We start from the raw sequence: 21,408 nt of genomic DNA on the forward strand, positions 1-21,408 counted from the left end.
AAATGTCCAGCGTTCACGTCTCGTTCATGCCTGATCTCGACCCTAGCCTGTTCCATGACCATCGCCTCTTGCCTGCTCCTTGCCTGATACTGCTTTGGACTCTGACCTCTCGTTACCGACCTTGCTACGCTCATCTGGACCTCGCCCTTTGGATTTTCCCTCTCTGGTTTTGGCTTCGGACTTCTGACTCTCTGGTAATGACCCCATGCCTGTACTTGGACTTTCCCTCATGCCTCAGCCCCTTTCAGACAAGCTTGTCTGCAACTAGCAACCAAGCTAAGGAGGACTTACCTGTTCTGGTCCCAATCCATGACGGTCACGTGAGTGTACTGTTCAGAGTCTCTGGTCCCGCTCCTGTCCAGTCCACAATAAAATCCTTAAAACTTCGTTGTTGTGTTGCGAGTCTGAATCCTGTCAAGTCCTGCCTTGTCATGTATGGGAAAGATTATACTGAGGAAGAACGAGATGGAACAGAGGTAGGATATCTTAGCAGCTACAGTGTACGCAGGGTAGCAACACGTGTCCTTTGGTTAAAAGAAAAGCAACACATGTAAAAGTGATGGGGTGTGAAAGTTCCTCATATAGGCTGTTCTTGGTGGAAATTTGCTCCTGAACGAGCTCTGCTTCCAGTTAGCTTGATTCCTTCATGAAAATATTCCCAACTGATTCTCTAAACTTAGATTGCTCTGACTTCTGTCTACTGCAGGTGAGATACTGATTGCTCAAAGGCATTCCATGTAACTCCACTTAAGAACAAAAAAGAAGCTATTCCTTTAGGTTTTCTGGCTGTCAAAGTTTTAAATCTTTGATTATTTGGTCCTTTTCTTTACCAGGGCCCGTCCGTCCATCAAGGACTGCTTCAGCAACTCCTGGTTACAGGATGCATACCTGATGCGCCTTCGTCGGCAGACTCTCACTTTTACAACAACCCGTCTCAAGGAATTCTTGTCAGACCAGCAGCGCAGGCGAGAGGAGGTGGCCACTAAGCATAAAGTCCTCCTTCGGTCCTACCAGAGCTCGCCACAGACTCCCACCAGCCCCACCATGCCAACTGTGCCAATGTCACCCTCCACACCTGTCACCCAGTGAAAACAGGCTTCCAGACATCAGTTGGCAGGACTTCCCAGGTGAGGCTGGGGACATCCCCAGAGCAGGACAAGACTTTGGACCAGAAGGTGGTCAGTTGTTCATCAGAAGAACTTTACTCACAAAAAACCAGCAGCAGTTGTGATCAACAGGAGCATCAATTCTGCCCTCTGGTTCCAAACAAAAACCGAAGAAATAGTTTTCAGACATAAAGGAACTTTGAAAAGCTGACTGTATTTTATATAGTTTGAACTTTCTTCATACACTGGAGAATGCCGTCTTCAAGCTAGTACCTCAAGATTTGCAACTCTGCCTCTACTTTAGATTTATTACTTGTTTGTTACTTTTATTTCTGATAAGAGAAGAAACAACAAAACGTAACCTGCTATAACAAGCTTAAAGTGGCTCTTTTAGAGTGTAAATAACACCAATATGTTCAAGAGAGGTACATTTATTGGATGACTGTATTGACCTGAACCCACAACAAAGTCCACTTCCAAACTCAAAGTAAGTTGGAAAACTTCGGCTAACCTGCTCTAAATTAGTCAACTTTGATGACTAATTCTGTTTCCCAGATTAACAACAACCTGAAGTGGTTGATAATTGTCCTCAGTGCTACATGTGCTCTTATATAGCTGTAGCAGCTCAGCGATGGTCAAGACTGTAGCAGTTCAAGAAAGGATTTCTATTTTCCTTTTGATTTATTTTAAATATATATAAAGTTTACAAGATACATAAGTGGCTTTTTTACAAGGGCTATAAGAAGAGAATGATTTAGGCATCCCTTTATTCAACTATGACTGTCTAATTCTTAAAGCAGAGTATTTTTTATTGTTTTTTTTTAAGATTTGCGATTAGATCCCCATCTTTGAGCTTCCAAAATAAAATATTTCTTCCAACACTGAAGATGAGAGCACAAATATTCCCTGCAGGACTCACAATCACTGGACGCTCTGCCACAAGAAAAGCTAGCAGCTAAGCTAAGCTCTTCCACCCAAACCAGTGTGAGATGTTTAAGACACACAGCTTTACATGTTTTCAGAGTCAATTTCAAACATGTACACAGAAGATTCTTATTAAACGCAAATTAATTTAATTATTCAGGCATTTAGTGAATTGCTTTATAAACCACTGGTGAAGCTAGGGGTGCCACGAAGTGCCCTTAATGAGCAGCAGTCAGCAAAAAAAAAACCCAAAAAACAAAACAAACAGATTAGGAAGAATGCTGACGAAGATGCAAAGTTCCTATTTTAGTCGTCATTTTCAACTGCCAAAACTACTGCTTTCCAAATCAAAGTTAGGTTTTATATTTTTTTTTTGTAAAATACATTTTTTTAAAAAAGGCAACCTGAAGCATTCAGTTTTTAACAAATTAAATGGTTTATGACTGCATATTAAGTTAAATCATAATCTACAAAAACATTTTCTTATTTTTAATGATCCTGATTCAAGTATAAGTTAAATAATTAGATAAAATATTGAAAAGTGTGTCTTTATCTGCTTGGAAGGGAATGATCCTCAGTAAATAGATCGCTCAAATCTTTTCTTTCATATTTCAACCTTCACATTGACTCCAAAATAAAACTGATCCCAAATCAGGTATTTCATCACTTTATTATAAACAAATAGCAAACTTATACTACTTTTATATATACCTCCTTCCTTCTTGAAGGCATGTTTACTTCTTAGAGCAGCATGTGAATCATCAGATTTCTGTCAGATGCATTGATATGAAGCACATATTTGCACATTTCAAAGTAATTTAATAAAGAATACAATCAATTTAAGAAATCACAAGTTAGAGGCTGAGTCTTTTTGGGTGATATATAGCTGCATCGTACATTAAAATTGTGACTTGTTTTAATTAATATGTGTACTGCCTGACAAAGATTGGTTATTCTGTAGAAACTAGTTTTGTTTATTGTTATTATATTGCTTTTGTTAGATAAATACTTGCCCTTTGTCTGCAGCTCTTTTTGTCATTTTTTTCCTATGCAGACTAACTTATCGTAAAGGGAATTACATTCAACCTAAATGAAAACATGCAAGATAAGCATGCAAGTGGAAAAGTTGCACTGAATGATAGATGTCTGTGCAGTTTATGAAGTTTGCTCACTCATAAAAACTGAAATGACAGATGTTTGTAAGCTGACAACAGGGTTTCTCCACATTTTGTATTAAAATCAGACCATTTTTGTGAATGTATTGCAGTGCCTCATGATGGAAATTTGAAAAATGTAGTTTAATGATTGACTTCTTCTTCATTTTGAATGTGACAGCTTCACGTGTGCGTGTTTTGCTAAAATTGTTCATTTATTGGGTGACTATGTTGGCTACAGCTTCAGCTTTTCATTTGTGAAATTTCTAGGTCTGGCATGGAAACGGCATGACAGGTGTTAAGGTTCTGAAAAATAAAGGAAACATAATATATTGGTTCAGTGTGGCATTTTCTGGGATCAAACAAAGGTCTGCATTGTTACAAGGTAAGGTAATAATATTTTTCAGTAACTATTAAAACCAATGTGGACAATTCAGCTACACTTATGGGGTGTGCTAAGTCATATTTCCTGATAATACTGCCCAAAGGAACCATGGATATGAAAAACAGAAATGGACCAAGTCTCGGACCCTGAGGAACACCTTATTTAACACCATCCCCACAGTGAAGCATGGTGGTGGCAGCATCATGTCTTGGGAATTAATTTCATCAGCAGGAACTGGGAAATGGGTCAGATTTAAAGAAAGATAAAAGGCACAAAATGTAGAGAAATTCTTTGAGAAACTTGTTGATGTCTTTCAAAGATTTGAGACCGGTTCGGAGGTTCACCTTCCAGCAGGACAATGAACCTAAACACACTCCTTAAGCAACACTTCAGTGGTTTAAAGAGTTCATTTAGGTGCAGGTATGTATGCACTCTGGGGGATTTTAAGAGAAAACCACAAGTCTTATAGCAGTGGGAGGTACAGTAAGTAGAAGAAGACACAAATGCCCACATTTTGATGTATAAACTACACAAGAAGTGTAAAGATTGGGGGGTAAAAGAAGAGTTTGTAAAAAGTTTAAACAACTAAAAGTTACAATGTGTGTCATCATCAACTCCAGTTCTGTGGTAAGATCTTAAAAAATGATCAAACATATAAAAACTGTTAAAAATGTCAAAATGCCAGTTCAGTCATGTAAAGTCAAACTCTCTGTTACTTATTTAAACTTTGAATGATATACTGTAGTTACAGAGCTCTAAGGAAAGTTTTTTTTAATCATATTTATTCAAAATGCCATTGCTGAACATGAGGAAATCTTTCACAATTTTTTGCTAATTTTGTCCATGTTCTATGATGTCCCGCTAATTTACTGATCAAACCACACATTTTATTTGTTTCTTTTTTTGTTTTTTGTATGGTTGCATGTTAAAAATTGTGAATGAAATGGAAGATTTTTGGATAAAAAGAGTTTCTTCCCTCTGCCTCTGGGAGAAAACACCACAGTTTATAAAAGGCCTGTCGTGTTGTGATCCTGTTGTGTTTTGACCAAAGTGTATTGAACAATTTATTAAGATTGTATCATTTAAATTAGCAGCAAACAAACTGTAATACAGCCCCTAGTCACAATGTGGCAGTACAGTCTAACCCATAAGTGAAGAAGCCCATTCCAGCCTGCTCTCAGTTTACACACACCATGATGTCATGACTAAAGCAGGGGTCTCCAATCCTGGTCCTCGAGGGCCACTATCCTGCATGTGTTACTTGTTTCCCTGCTCCAACACACCTGATTCAGTGGTTAAATTACCTCTTCATGTTCTGCAGAAGCCTGTTAATCACCCATTGATTCAAATCAGGTGTGTTGGAGCAGAGAAACAAGTAAAACATGCAGGATAGTGGCCCTGAGGACCAGGATTGAAGACCACTGCTCTAAAGTGTAGCTCCAATCTAGAAGTGAGGGTCACAAATAAAGGAAAGGGAGATCTTAGTGTTAAAGACATTAAGACACCAAGACATTGGTTTAGCATACTGAATTATAATAAAATCATAGTTATTGTATTTATTTATTTGCTGGTAAACTGTAGACAGGCAGATTAATGTTTTCAGATTCAGACATCCTTGATTTAAATTTGAACCCAAGCACAGCTTTGCTTCTGTGAATGTGCCTGGATGGGTGAGAGGAGAGTTGTACTGAGTCGGACTGTAAGAACTATCAGGTGTCCGACTGGCAGAATGTCGGCGGTAAGAGTTCTTCATTCGTTCTGTGTCTGGATAGGAATAGAAGCAGCCAAGCACAGGGTGGCCCACCTTGCGTGAAAGGGTCCCAGATGAGTCCGCTTGCAGCTCCATACGCTAAAACATGCTGCTGTGGCGTAAGGTCATTGCTGCCTCCTGGAAATCCTGTAACCTCATTATCAGTCTCTGAGACTCTTGGACAGGAACGTGTGAGGATTGTTGCTGCAGAGTTTCCATCTTACTTTTCTGCTACCTACTTATAGTACACATGTGGATGACTGAGAGTTGACGAGTGAATGTGGTGCGACTTGGTACATATTTGTTAATGGCTATTTAAAACTAACAAAAAAAACTCTGTTAAAAGGCATTTGAAAATCTCTTACTGCTCTTTAAATATGACTCCAGTGGATGGGATCCCTGGGAAGTGCTAGACAGTTGTGAAACGGTTGTCTCTTGTTGGGCATTCTTCGCAGATGAGTCACCTGCAGATCAGGATACCTTCCACTCATGTGACAAGAAGCTGACAAGTCAAAATGTGTTTCAGCTCCACAAGCTTTCTTCTGCAAAACTTTATGTTGAATTTACAGCTTAATAATGCATTTAATAGTCTTCCACATGCCATTATACACCCACATGTCAATACACGTCATGTGGAAGAGAGCTGGACAAGATTAACACAAGTTTCTGACAGGCGTGAGTTAAAAGAACTCTGTGTCTTATTTTGCACAGCCATATTTCATTGCTTTTTAGTGTTACTAACTCCTGCATTCCAATGTATCGAGGAAGTACATAGACCCAGGTCAGGTTCCCACGTTATTTTTAGCGACATGCAGTCAGGACTACAGTGCTGGTTTAGTATGCTTCATCACTTTGGTCTAACAGCATCTTTTGAAGGAGTACACATTACCCACTTCCCTGCATGCCTATGTTTTAACCAAACTGCTCAATTATGTTCATGTATAACACCTTTTCCAGGACTGGAACAGCCACAAATACAACAATTACAAACATCAATCATATAAAAGATGGACAAAGTCTTTTTGACTCCTCCTATTGTTCAGAATTGAAGCCAACATGTCTTGGTTTATGGTAACTGCTGTTTTATAGTTCTGGAGCCAGAGTCTGCACTGTTGAGCTGGAAGACCCACCTCTTCTTCTGCACAAAGTCATGGTGTTTTTAGGCATCAGATAATAAATTATAACTAAACACATTAGAATATTTCAAAGTACAACAGCACGGTAATGACTATATAAATCAACAGGAGTCAATTTAATTTTTGGAGGTGTATTTCTATATTTTTTAGTCCCATTCATTTATATGGACTTAAACTTATGTACTGCATCTAGCCTACAGGGGGCGCTCAGCTCTTTTTGGCTTTAACTTCCCTATTACATCACTGTGTCAAGTTATTAATACATATCAATGATTTCAACAGATTGTACACAAACTACTGTGTTTATTTTTTAACACAACCTGCAGACTTTGCAGTCTAAGACTTTAATAAGTCAACAATTTGACATTATGCAGTTTGTATGCAGAACAACTGTGTAATGCAAAACTGATGGCAGCAATCCATGTTGGTCTTGGCATTGCTGAAACTAGCCCTTAGCTCATCAGTCAAGTTAGAGTTAAACTGTGTTTCTCCAACGTGAGGGTGTTCAAAGAGCCATCTACAACAAGACATTCTGTCTGAACGATCTCTACAGGAAGTTTCTGAGTCACATGATGATTCAGATCATGTCAGGAGTTTAATTTAGTATTTCTCTGCTTTAGATTTTGTTTGTAACTTTTTATGGCTCAGTAGCAGTAAGCTGCGGGACACATATGTAATATAGAATCTGATCATTAACCTCTTGCAGAGCTCCTCAGGCAGGCTATTTTAAGCACTCTGATGTGTTATATGAGATGAAGCATTGCGCCGGGCATCGTGATGTTTTCTAACGAGTTACAAGCTTCACCTGTCCGGTTCCTTCACACGCAAGATGCACAAAAAGCGTTCATGCCAGAACAGGGACAGTTATGTCCTAATAAGCATGTCCTGTCCAACAGGACAGCTCTTTATTGTTGCAGGCCACTTTAATCCAGAGCTGAAAGAAGCAGTCAACAGGACAAAGCCATGGGGAATATGACCTGAAAGTAGGTCAGACTAATATTAGACCTTATATAGAGATTAATAAAGTTCAGTGGGATGATAGTTTTGTTTGTTTATTTATGGACATTTAGAACCAGAAACAAACATCCAGCTGAAAAGTATGGCATGAACCTTGTGTTTAAGTTTTTACACCTTCATTAATATTCACATGAAAATGAGCATTTCTTGTTCGCTCAACAAGGTAGACAATCACTCTCACACTCTTCACACATTTACATCCAAAACAGGCGGACAAGATTGAGATGCACTGTGGAGCTCGCCCTGATGAAACACATTTAGCCCAGTCTGAGCGCCACGCTAATGCCTCAGCTGACAGCTCTGACTGGCCATCAAGGGCCACCTAATTTGTCAGAGTTTTTTCTTTTTTGTAAACACTGGCTTTCATCACCTGGACACCAGCTGATGGGATGTTTTCTGGTGTGTGCCAGTAGCTGTTTCTACTTGTGTTTGAGATGTTGGCAAACATGGTACAAAATGTAATGTAGTAGGCAATAAATTCCATGTGTCACATTAGACAGATCGCATATCTGCAACTATAGCAGGTGGAGTTTTTCAGTGATACTTTGGTAGTTGTGGCTTTTGAAATCTGAAGAAACAAGGTTTTAAAACACGTTAATTCAGATATACATATTACCTTTTTTTTAACCTATCTTTGGTGTTAGTGGGGTTTTGTAGAAAGGTTGTGAACAATCAATGTCTCACCTGTTATAGAAAGTTCTTTGACCAATTTAATTTTATAGAACGTGAGTTTAAAGGTGCTTGTTGCAAAACCATAAAGTAGTAACCTACGGTTTATGTTTGTATTTTCACCTTTCATTTTATTTTCAGCTTTCATGTGGTGAAAAGTTGTAATGAAAATTCTATGATTCACCATGTAAAACATTCTTGTCTAATCTCATTTAAGGGTTTTTTAAAAGAACAGTTTGTTTTGTATGGGTAGCTATGACGAATATGTTCAAAAAATGTCTTGATTGTTCCATAATTAAAATTGTAACTTAGTAAAATTATTACTTTCTGTGTTTGCTTTCTGTGTGTGCCATGTTTTCTTTAAAGGCATAAACTTAGTTGCTTAAGCTAATTCTTAAAAAAAATCTACCCATTAATCAGCCTGTTGTCACCAGGCTATATATGAACTGAAATGTACACCAGTACTTTGCGAAACGATATCTTTTAGGCTTTTTCTGGTGGTCAAAATGAAAGTAAATATCAAGGAGGATCACAGATGGAATACAATTACAGTACCACACAAATCAGATAGTATGATAAATTGTATCTGCTTTTTGTTTGCCTGTTTTTATAGAATTTGTTAAAGATTTTGATTTAAAGATACTTTACAACAGAAAGGTTCTTCACAGGCTCTCTTGCTGTCTCAGTTGTAGACTCAGAGACTCCTTAGGTCAAAAATAACGCCACCCCCTCTTGGTAGAAGAAAAGGGTCTTTGTCAAAAGTAGGTTCATCTTTCAGTTTTCGTGTGATATTGGTTTTCTTTTACCCCCTCCCTGCTTTTTCTGAGCAGCATGTGGTCAGCATGATCGTCAGTCGTTTGATGCATGAAACACATGAAGCGTCTCTGCTGGACTGTAACGTATGGCCGTGCTGAAAAGTACTCCATGTTCAGACATCAATCAAGGAGCTACCAGAAGGACGGAAATGGTACAAATGCTTCAGGGGCGCATATTTGACCTGGAGACTGCTGCACTGACATCTAAGAACAGCTACTGTAGATGTAGCATCAAGTCAAAGAAATTACAGAAGATACATTAAAGTTGTGGCCCTTTATAAATTTAGAAATACACTGAAAACATGTGAGAACATCTCCAATGCAAGGCAGATGCTAAACAGAATATTAGACACAAGTCTGAGTGCTTGTAAAACCACTGATTTATCACCTACACAGTAGTTTTGGATTATTGACAATGCTCTTTCTGGTTAAACTGAGTGTTCTCTGAGAAAACAACATGCCTACTAGCAGTTATGGTTTGAAGATCAAGTGCTTGAGATGTTCTCAGGTGTCAGTTTCAGATTTATGCCTTAGTTCAGCCTTTTATAGAGATTTGATATTCCAGAAGTTATTTGTCACGTCTTTCCAAGCCCCCAAAATAAATTGCTTGGTGTCTAGCAAAGGGAGGGTCGAGTCAAGTGCTAGTCTCAGTTTTGGTTGTGACAACCTGTCACGCCAATGTGCATGCTGCTCCTGTTGCTGTTACTCTCTCCAGCGGGTCACGATCTCAGCTCTCTGAATTTTCTCTCCTGATGGGCTGTACAGTTACCTGCCAGTTGGACCCTGTGTGAACTGATGCACGGAGTAAAGATTTTCAGGAGTCATTGTCCAGACTGAAGTAATTCTGCAATGTATCTGGAAAACTCCGAGCAAGGGAAAGTCTCTGGAGAGGGGGAGCTGTCTACCGAAGCCCTTCTTACTGAAAAATGTGCCGTCCCTAAAGTAACAGAAGCTGCAGGTCTGAGCAGTCCTTCAAAGGCAAACACTGAACTGAGCATAAAGGTCCTTGTGGAATACACTGAGCAGAGCGTCGACAGAGAAATGGACCCTCCTTTTCTGTGTCTAGAGCATGATAACTTGAACACAGAGGAGTCTGAATCCTGCACACACTGCAATGGACACCCTGAGAGTTTCAAGAAATACTCTACAACTAATGGATTTATTGAATCAGATCAAACCCTCGATGATGACACTGCAGGATTAAGCCAACTATTTGACGAATGTACTCTGCACTGTGAGTGTTTTAAACCTTCCAAGTCCTCTGAGCACCGTGTTAATCTTAGCTTAGCCTCCGAAAGCAGTCATTGCTGTGAACACGGTCCAGAGCACCTGCTATTATTTCCGCAATGTGAACCTTCTGATCAACACTCAGAGTCTTCGGAGTTTGAGCCGGATGAATTGGAGGCAAACTGTGGCAGTTTGGAGCAGTCAGGAATGTCTATTTTTATACCTGAATGCGCAGATCAGCTGGAGTTACTGCAACAATATGAGCTCTCAGATCAAGAGTGCGACTTCTTTGACTCGGAGCAGGACGGGTCAACAGAAGACTCGGAGCAAGGTTTAACACAGAGCATCTCTGATTCAGTGGATTCACTGAACTATGCTGCCGAACTCTGTGAATGTGATGAAAGTCAGACTCAAACGGAATACACAGATGATGATGGTGATGAGGAAGATGAGATCTATGAAGACGAACAAAACAAAGGGGAGTTCAGTGATGAAGAAGACACAGCTGATTTCACTGATGTCCCCTACGAAAGTGATGTTGGAGAGCTGCATTTCCACACAGAAGAAGAAATCTCGGAGCAAACTTCTGAAACAGACGCATCCACAGATGCTGAGGAGTTTTCTGGAAATGATGATTTTGATTATGAGCCAACACAACAATGCCACTCTGGAGACAGTGTAGAGTTCTGCCCTGAGGAAGATGATTTCTCAGAAGGCTCTTCTGTGGAAACCAAATCCTTTGAGACGTGTCCTGATGACAGTTTTCCTTCTGACCCCTGCTTTGATTCAGAGGAATCTGACAAAGGAGCTCAGGAAGATTCAAGTGATGAGCCAATGCAGTGGGAATCTCTCGAAGAGAACAACGAAGAAAAACATTCTAACAGAAGTGATGATGAACAAAAGACAACACTAACTGTCAGTGTTATTGAGGATTTCTTTGATTTGTTTGACACTCCAGACAGTTACGGACACATGTTTACTCAAAAAAGACATTACATCTCCTGCTTCGATGGGGGAGACATTCATGACCGTCTTCATCCTGAGGAGGAGGTCCAGAGGTGTAGTGACAAAACTGTATATAAACTGGAAGACATAAAAGAAGAAATTAGCACACACGGCAATGATGAGTGTCACGAAGCTGAAGCTGAAATCAAGATACATGATAACATTGTACAATCTGAAGATGCATCTGAATTAAATGTAGATGATGATGATGCACGTTCTGAAGATTTAACTTTTGACACAGATGAGGAAGACTCAAGCCAGAGAGATGGGTCTCATAATTCAGAGAATCAGTCTGATGACTGTACCATAAGATCAGAATCAAGCTCAACAAAAGATGATGCTGAAGAAAAAGAATCTGAGCTGTTGTACACAGAGAACAGTGAGGAGGCAGAGGATGATGAAGACTGTGTTGATGGTGAAGCTTTTGTGTTTGAAGGCCCCATTTCTGAAGGTCAAGACAAAGAACCAGAGGAGTGCTTGTGCTCTGGTAATGAGGAGAATATGTTTGCACCATGCGCCCAAGAAATCTCAGTCGAAGGTGATGCTTATGAGGATGAAGCCTCTGCTAGTAAGAACTGTGATTTCACTGGCGATGCTGTTCTTTCAGATGATACAGAAATGAGTGCCGATCTTAAAGAAGATGAGACAGATGAGCCCAATCCAAGACAGAATGATTTTCTTGCATGTTCTGAAATGGACCCTTATTGGGCATTCTTAGATCAGGAGAAAAGTGGAGAGTTTTCTGAGTCAGATGTTGAGGATTACTACAAATATCAGATCAAAAGCATTCAGTCGTCTGGGAAACAAGCCTTAAAAGGATTTATATGGGATGGGCATTCAAATAAACAAAAAAGTGGTGAAACATTTGATGAGGATACATCTCAGAATGAGAATAAGGATGCTTCTTCGTCTCTGAGAGAGACTGAGTTACAGGATATGGAGGTCTGCTCGGAAGGGAGCAAATCAGTCAAATGTGGAATTACTCTTGTGGAAAATACACCCAATGAACAATGTGACAATAAGTGTGAGCTTGATGAAATTTCATCAGAAATAAGCCCCCCTCCTGATATCATTCACAGCATTGTCTCAAAGCTTGCTAATGAAGCCACAGAAACCAGGGATTCAGACGAGGAGCAGAGTGACGATGAATCCATTGAGCTCTGCGAATGCGAGTACTGCATTCCACCGACACAACAGGTATTTTATGCCTCTGCGCCATAACAGCAAATACATGAGCTTTAACACTAAATCCTGGTTCAAGCTAAAGCTGCTCATTCTGGGTTTTTTTTACATGGGAGGGAACAATTGTAGGATCTGTGCCTGGCCCTGTTATTATGTTCGCGAGGCAGCTCAGTCCAACACATGCATTAGTGTCACAGGCAGCCTGCTGGGTCATTCCAGCTTGTTTTTAGAAACTGAATCACATTAACAAGCCCTGATCACTGAGTACTTGTTGAAGGAGGAGACACGATGCAGTGATACTTACATGCTCCATCAACATGGCAGCAGCTGTAGGATCCAGGGTTTCTTGTAACCACTCAGAGAAACAACACAACACAGTCATTCTCATGTGGGACCTGAAGCACTCTCTCTTAGCACACTGAGCTGGTGTTTTCTGTCAGTGTTAATGTTATACTTTAATTAGCCTTCATTATTGTCCGTTGCCAAAAGCAGAACGGCAGGCAATAATGTTTTTGTCTGTCTGTGTCTTTCTTTTAGCAAAATATCTCTTGAAGAACAGACAAATTTTATTGAAACTCTCAGAACGTAATCACTGAATACAGATCTACAACTGTTTAAATTTTGGAGTGAACGCAATTCAAAATGGTCACCACAGCTAATTAACCTTAGCAAACTCAAAAAATAGCTATAACTCATTTTTACAGATACTGAGGTAAGATGTGGTATGTTAGTAGCAAAAAATCACTCCCAACACATACTCAGTGTTAACTGATGGGCAAAATCTGTTTTTTAAAGTTTGCCATTTACTATTTGAGTCAACTAAGTCTGACTGTTTGCAAAATATTTAATGAACCACTCGATAGATGTTCATGAAAATTTCAGGATTAATCACTGAATGCACATGAACAAATTATTAACTTTAGGAGGTGACCAAATTTAAGAGATTTTAGTCAACATAAAAATGCGTAAACCTTGGTCGGTTTAACTGAGATTGATCCAAAGCTTGATGCAGTAGCAGCTGACAGTCATACCCAACACATACATTTTGATATTTTGAGGGAGAAAACAGTTTTCTAGATTTGACCAAAACTTCTCAGCATAAGAGATTCTTTGTGTTAAACTGTCACAATAACCGTCAGGCAACGTGCATTCCTTCTAGGAGTGCTAGTCATTTATTTATTACCATTTCTCATCTTCTAGTAGATTAAAAAGCTATTTACCATTGTTAGCGCGTTGGGTCTTAACTTTCTGTTTGTCTTCAGGTTCCAGTGAAACCATTACTGTCAGAAGTGACATCAGACGATCCAGGGAAGATCTGCGTCGTCATAGATTTGGATGAAACTCTAGTTCATAGTTCATTTAAGGTAAGCTGACTTGTACTTGTAATGATCAGTGTTTATAGTAGTAATAGGACATAAAATAAGGATGCACTTAACAGAAAAGATTTTTTTCCAAAGATGCTACTTTAGTAATACTGTCCATGTTGTCAGTATATGTTGAATATCTAAATTATTATTTAGATCAACAGTTTTGAGGAAAAATATGGACATTTATCACTCAAAAGAAAACAAACAATAAGCAAATCTTACATCCAAAAAATTCTGCCTCTAAGACCAGAAACGATCCCACTTCTAATCCATCCTAAAACCATAACTTGTTCTTTATTTTAAGGTTTTTTTTACAAGTTCAAAGAAAAGAAAAACGGGCATTTTCCAAACTGAACACCAAAAGTGATAAAAGTCAGACTCATAGCATTCAGGAATTCATATTATGTGTATAATATAGAATATTATGCACAAATGTGTTTTGGTCATTTATTTATTTGAAAGTGAAATTACATCAGTGTGATATCTTCCTCACTACAGTGAAGCTCAAACTGGCTCACATGAAACTCTGAGATGTTACTTTATGTTTCATGAGCTTATTCCTTTTATATTCAGTTCACAGACAGCTCTCCCAATATTCAAGATTCTGTAGAATCAACTTGTGTATTTCAGAATTCCTCTTTTCCATAATTGATTGCGACCTGCTCTGGCCCACACCATGATGCTACCACTGACAAAAGCTCTTGTGATGGAACTTGGAGCCTTTTTTCCCTCCGATTTTGACAAATAAGATTCAAAGTGAAATGTTCTGTTTTTGTCCACAAAACATGTTCCCAATAGTTTTATCAGTGTGATTTTTAACCAATTAGCTTGATGATAAACAATTCTTCTTTCCTGAGTTGCAAAGAAAACTTTTGCTTGTGCCATGAATTCATCAAATACATAAAATTTAATTCTGAACAGAGAAAAGTGACTGATAATTAACAACTACTAATGCATTCTGAAATAAATGCCATAATAATAATGGTGATATGTTTTTAACACACTCATTTTACGGTTCTTTCTGTAAGAACCTGGATATATTTTATTCAGTTTGATTCCTTTTACAGTAGCATTGAGTGGATGATGATATCATCACCAAAAGACAAGGCTCCTGTTTCATGACTAATTATGTAATGAATGCCACATGCTGTGTAGTCCTTCTCAGGTCTCAGACCGTCTCTAGAAGATGTTACTGGATATTGATATAAGACATGTGTAAACAAGATCAAACTTTGTTAACTTCATCTCTAATATACCACAGAAACTGAAACTCTTTTTATCACTCATTACTGCAGCTGCCATTAAGAGTTGGTTGGACGTGAACTGGAGAGGAAATGCTTAAAGCTAATCTGAACGAGGTGGATGCACATTGTTATGTGTTACAGTGCATACCACCCTGGACTTCTTTATTTACAATTTAAAACAAGTAGTAAAAGACAGGAAAGCTGCCGGTCTCATGAACTGAAAGTGAACTAAAACTAAAATAAAAGGAGATAAAATAGAACTGCCAAATAATATAGATTATTATGAAAATGGTCCAAAATGTAATGATTTCAGTCTAATGTTAATAAAGAAAAAGATTACTAAATGCTATAATTTAAAGACAAATGAATATATTTTGATTTAATTTCAAAATATAAATTATTTTGCAGAAAATGGAATAAAATGTCATGATTGTGCTGGTTGTGTTCATTCGACCATCCTGCAGCACATCACTGGATACTGTCATTAGCTGTGTGTAAAGAAGGACAGCTTCTATGAGATAAACAAAACTAATTACTGCTTTCCCAAATAAACTAAGAATAGCATTGGGTAACTCAGATTAGGAGCTGGTTATAGGTGAAAGCCAGTGAAGCAGATGGGCTCTGGACATTTTTTTAAAAACAATCTGGTATTCTTGGTGATTGAGTCCAAATGGAGGAAAAATCTCCCCCAAGGCAGCTGTAATGTGGACCAGTCGGACCACAGAGCATGTCTTCATTCGCTCTGTCCATTTGAGCCAAGCGTGTGCCCGAAGAAGGCTTCAGCAGTTCAGCACAGGGTTGATATACAGCTTCCACCTTCCGTAATAAAGTTTCACACCACATTTATGAATGCAGTGGTGGACTGTGTTGAGTGACAATGGTTTTCCAAATTATTACCAAGCTCATGCGGCTATTTTGATCAGCAAGACATGACAGATGTTCACGCCTCGCTGCTAGAGAGGTTGAAGGCGAACACCGATCCACCAGTGGATTTATCAGTCTATACACTTTGTCTTTTGTTTTGATTTTGGTTCTTGTGTTCATGCTTTATTATTTCGTTCTTGAACATCACTGTTTTCCCCTTGTGCGTTTGAGTTAAGTTCATTTCCTGTTTCTGCTGATCACATGATTTGAATTCTTCGATCATTATTTGACCTCAGTATAGGCAGTCCCTGTCAGATGGGTTTTTGTTTTTGTAGTTTCAGTTGACTGCATGCTCTTGTTCATTTATTTCAGTTTAGTTGACTTTTAAAAGACTTCACGTATCTTTTCATGGCCTTCAGTGTGCACTGAGGTGAAGCAGCTGGGATGGGAGTCAGAGGTTGGACTGGTATCGAGTCTTTGTCTCCAGAAGCTCAATCATCTCAGGCTGTTGTTCCTGAGTGTAGGATGGAGCGGGACATGGATAGATGGATCAGGGCAGTAATGAGGGTGTTGCTCAGGCCGTAATAAAGAAGGAGCTCAGCCAAATAGTAAAGCTTGCAATTTACTGGTCCATCGATGTTCCAACTGTCACTAATGATCATGAGAAGTGGATATTGACCAGAAGAATAAGATCCCGGGCAGAAGAGAATGAAATGAGCTTCCTCCACTCAGCCTTAGAGATAAAGTGAGGAGCTCCATCATCCCGGGGAAGCTTGGAGTAGAGCTGCTGTCCCTCCTCATCTGAGGTGACGTGGTTCAGCTGTTTGATTGGGATTCTTCTTGGCTGCCTCCCTCTGGAGGTTTTCCAGGCACGTCCCGCTGGGAGGAGACCTCAGGGCAGAACCAGAACTCACTGTAGAAATTATATATCCTCTTTGGCTGAGAATTGCCTTAGGAACCCCCAGGAGGTCCTGGATAGTGTCGCTGGGGAGTAGTATGTTTGAGTTTCCCCCCTGAACTTGTTGTCTTTGTAACCCAATCACAGATAGGAGGAATGATGGATGGACATTCAGATCTGTTTATATTAATAGATGCATTATTCGATGACTTTTGTCCAATGCATTGGAGTTGGTCCAAAAGATACTGACTTTTTTTGTGTTTAGTGATAAAGTTCAAAAAATAAAATTAGAGAGGTAAATCTGTGCTGAATTTATGTATTTTAGTGGATTTAAAATAAAAGGATTATTATAATAACATAACACTACAAAATAACAACATAATACAACGGAAACATGACTTTTTATGCCCATTTAATACCTTGGTAAAAACACAAAAGACCTTAGCTGTAATCATAATTTAAATGAATTTTATGTGGCAGTGCTGAAAAATGTTGAGTTTGAGTTTGAGCTGGGGTTTGCTTTAGGCTGATATATTTTAAAGCTGCTGATGCAGAACTTTACCTAAAGCAACAAGCAACATGACACTTAATTAGAAACTCATTTTATTTTGGCTAGTAAAATAATTATTTCTTGCATTACCTCGTAGCATTGCATTAAACAGCATGTGAATACGACAAAACCAATGTGTTAAATAATGTTTTAATGATTCAGTAACTAGAATCCCATTCTATTCCTTATAATGTTTTAAAACAGGTTGAACTAATGTATATTTATTTTCATTACATTCAACTTTTTCATTTGTTGAGAAGAGATTTTTTTGTTTTTATTAGAAACAACATTTAAAACAATGTTTCTACCTTTTTTTTAACTGTTTACTGTTTTTTCCCCACAGCCACTGAACAATGCAGATTTTATCATTCCAGTTGAAATTGAAGGAATACTTCACCAGGTAGGTACTTGATTTTTTTTATAAATTATCATTTCCTGGAGCACTTCTTTAACTCTAAAGAATCATCAAAATTTGTCAGACTTTCTACAAGTATTTTAGGCTTAGAATATTTAAAATGACAGAAAAAAAGCAGTTTTTTCTTTTTTACTGAGCCCATTTTGTTTGCATCCTCCATCATTGTCCAAATTATTATTCAAAAAGCTAAATCTGTGATATTTAACACCTGGCTTTATCAGGATTGTACAGTATGTTCTTTATGAACTCTATAAATTCTCCAATATAAAAAATACACGAGTAAAAATTCTTGTTCCATCAGCCTGACAGAGCTGTAGTCCTCTCTGTTGATGGCTCCAAGCAGCAGGTGCCTATTTCAGTGTCCTGACAGAATAAGGAGAGCCTGGCAGGCTTCTCAGAAATACTGGCCATCAATCTCAACCTGTATCTCATATTATACCCGGCTCAGTTGGTGCTCAGTGGCAGCCAGCGTTTCCCTGCAGGCTTTAAACTCAAACTGCAGTCTGTTGTGTTTGGTCTTCCAGAAGACAGAGGAGCTTTAGTGTAAAAAAACAAAAAAAAAAAACGGCCTGCGTCTGTTTCAAGTAATCCAGGATCGGCTTGTAAAAGTGGGGAAAGCCTTTACTGGATGACTTGGTTCAGAAACAAGGCTGCCAGCAACTAGATATAAAGAATTAAATTAAAAAGCAAAAGAAAAAAGCCTTTTTTAACAAATTCTTTCAGTGACACAACCTTCATGTACATTATTGAGTCTGGTAAATGTGTGTAAATGAGATTTGTCAAACCACAAACCTAAAGTTGCCTTAGTATTTATTTTATCATATATTGTTTCTGACACTGCTATGCTTTTTGTGTCTGAATCCAGGTGTACGTACTAAAGAGGCCCCACGTTGATGAATTTCTCAAGAGGATGGGGGAATTGTTTGAGTGCGTTTTGTTCACTGCCAGCTTGTCCAAGGTTTGTTTTCAGCCCCAAAATATTAGTTTGACAATTATAATCTAAGTTCAGTGTGACACTTTCTGTTTTAAAACAGGTCACTCTCACACTTAGCCTCACTTAAACATAAAAAAAACTCCAACTTTGAATGTTCTCACCAGGGTTTTGTTGAGGTTTTTAGGCACCTATTAAGATCACAGTGGGTTCTCCTGAACTCATGATAGGTCCACAATGGTTAAAGTAGTATCTCACTGGGCTGTGACTAGTTTGCAAATGCAAAATTGAGGGAATATCTTAGGGTTAGAGAAGACTTTGCCTATTTTTTATGGGATTTATGGGTGGCCTTTTTTCTAAAAATAAATTTACAATACCGAGCTAGTAGATTTTACCATCTAACATTTAGCTAAACAGTGTGGAGCCTCTGCCCAGTCATTATTGGTAATCACAAACATTTATCCATCCATCCATTTTGGTTTAAATGCTTTTTATTTCCTGGCCATGGGGGAGCTGGTGCCTATGTCCAACGGTCATTGGGTGACAAGCAGGGGACAAACTGGACATGTCCCAAGTCCATCACAGGGCCACATGGAGACAAACGAGACAAACAACCTATAACTCTAACCCACAACGAGAGTTACCAATTAACCTCACCTGCATGTTTTTGGTCAGTGGGAGGAAACCGGAGTACCCAGAGAAAGCCCACGTATGCGGAGGGAGAACATGCAAACTCCACACACAAACCTGTGACCTTCTTGCTGTGAGGCGGCAGCTCTAACCACTGCACCACAGTGCCACCCTGTTGTTGTTTTAAAAAACATGCCCTGAGCTCATTTTTTTTTCTGTGCTGACACATTTTAGTGGCAAGCTTGTCAAAAACATAACAACTTTTTATTTCCTCTCACTGCAGTACGCAGATCCTGTGTCAGACCTGTTGGATAAATGTGGGGCCTTCCAGAGCCGACTTTTCCGAGAGGCATGTGTCTTCCACAAAGGGAACTACGTTAAAGATCTGAGCCGTTTAGGAAGAGACCTCAGCAAGGTTATCATCATAGACAACTCCCCGGCCTCATACATCTTCCACCCAGAAAACGCAGTAAGTTTTTATAGCCATTTCTTTGCAATAGGTCACATTGAAATGGTATTGTGAGTCAGATTTCTCACTCTGTGCTCTGGTTGTTTTGAACCTGCAGGTTCCTGTAGTTTCCTGGTTTGATGACATGTCAGACACGGAGCTCCTCGATCTTATCCCTTTCTTTGAGAGACTTAGCAAAGAGGACAACATCTATGATATTCTCAAGATGGAAAGGACTTCAAGTTAACAGGAGCAGGATTTTTGTCGTCATGGGGCCACGGAGGCTGGTGAGCCACAGGCTCCACAGTGCTTCCCACTACAAGGACCATGCTTTAAAAAAAGAAAAAAGAAATGAAAAGGACAAAAAATATCTCACACACTTACAGCATGTTGGATAAATCCCTCCATTATTTTTGGTATGTGAAACAGAGACTTAACATGAGATTACAAGGCCTCTCAAGATACCCTTTGCAGTGCAGACAGTGTGTTGTTGTCATTATGTGACAGCTCTGACCTTTGTAAGTGTGCCGCAAAGCTAGATTGTGTGAACAGTTGCTCTACAAATAGTCTGCAATAAATGAACCACCATCAGTCATTTTAATGTCAGTATAATGTAGCATTTGCACCGCAATATTAACATGTTCACACAGAAAATAATTTATCTTTAATTCCCCAAACTTACTCACAAATAACTCTGGACATTTAATGTACATTTTAGAACTGAATATGTTGTTCATTTCAATGCATCTTTTGATTTTCAGTGTTATTTTTGTTGTTGTATAAACAGTTCGAACAGCTTTAAATAATGTTATACTTTAAGGCGTTAGGTTTTGGCTGGTCAGGGATGCTTTCATCCATCATTTATAGTTTAAAGTACTAATATCATATTAGTGGTGTATATTAGTAATATACACCACTAAAAATGATAATTCTACAGGTAAAATATGGATCTGTTTTACACAGAAACAAATCCATATGTTGGTAATACAGTATATCAAGATTTAATGCAATCATTTTGATTAATGTTTTTAAATATGTTTTAATTTTTATGTTTTTCTGCTTTATTCTTATCGCTGTTTTGGCCGACACAGTGGATTGTTCTGTTTAATGCACAAAGCTGGAGGCTTTAATCTCCAACAACGTCTTAGATATATTTGGATTTAATGCACACATTTATGCCTCTCATTGTTAAACTTGAATTTAAGCTGTTTCATGTGAAATTTTATTGGAAATGAGTGTAATGCATTATTTATCTGTATATTCAGCTTTAAAGTTGTTCCTGATGTGTGTGTGTGTGTGTGTGTGTGTGTGTGTGTGTGTGTGTGTTTGTGTATATGAGATTGGTGGTTTTAGTTTAACAAAAAAAATGTTATTCAATTTGTGAAAAAGCATATCATGTTTTGAAAGATGATTAAACTTTTTTAAAAAAAACATTAATGCTGTCACTTCCATAAAGTCACTGGATCAAATAAGAGCAAAATTCTGTTGAGAAATATGGGATAGAGGAGAAAAAAAGGTTAGAAAAATAAAAAATCCCTGCATAAATAAAGCAAGTTTTATTTAAACAGTGCACAATTTACTTCAGTGCTGGACTTTACAGCATAGAAAAGCTTGCAAAAAGAAACAAATAAATAAGAAAATGTCAGGATTTGAGGTCATGTTTTTATGTTTTTGGTTCATGTTTCAGTTCT

At 38.5% G+C, this 21,408-nt stretch overlaps 2 protein-coding genes across 3 annotated transcripts in view; both read left to right on the top strand.

Moving 5' to 3' along the window:
* Positions 1-3,514, top strand: part of spegb (striated muscle enriched protein kinase b) — a 40,013-nt gene extending 36,499 nt beyond the window's left edge. For both annotated transcript variants that reach the window (XM_017430361.3, XM_037975995.1), the window contains one exon: positions 834-3,514. In XM_017430361.3, the coding sequence (XP_017285850.1) occupies positions 834-1,089 (256 nt within the window). In that variant the 3' untranslated portion in view covers positions 1,090-3,514. The remainder of the gene's footprint in view (positions 1-833) is intronic.
* A 6,080-nt stretch (positions 3,515-9,594) lies between these two features.
* LOC108244280 (protein FYV8-like) lies at positions 9,595-21,150 on the top strand. The gene is made up of 6 exons (XM_017430348.3): positions 9,595-12,385; positions 13,633-13,734; positions 17,637-17,693; positions 18,574-18,666; positions 19,553-19,738; positions 19,836-21,150. Exons 1-6 carry the CDS (start codon positions 9,806-9,808, stop codon positions 19,962-19,964), a joined length of 3,147 nt encoding a protein of 1,048 aa, XP_017285837.1. The 5' UTR covers positions 9,595-9,805; the 3' UTR covers positions 19,965-21,150.
* Positions 21,151-21,408: the final 258 nt, after the last annotated feature.

This window comes from Kryptolebias marmoratus, linkage group LG6 (genome assembly GCF_001649575.2).
Source record: "Kryptolebias marmoratus isolate JLee-2015 linkage group LG6, ASM164957v2, whole genome shotgun sequence".
NCBI classification, from domain to species: Eukaryota; Metazoa; Chordata; class Actinopteri; order Cyprinodontiformes; family Rivulidae; genus Kryptolebias; species Kryptolebias marmoratus.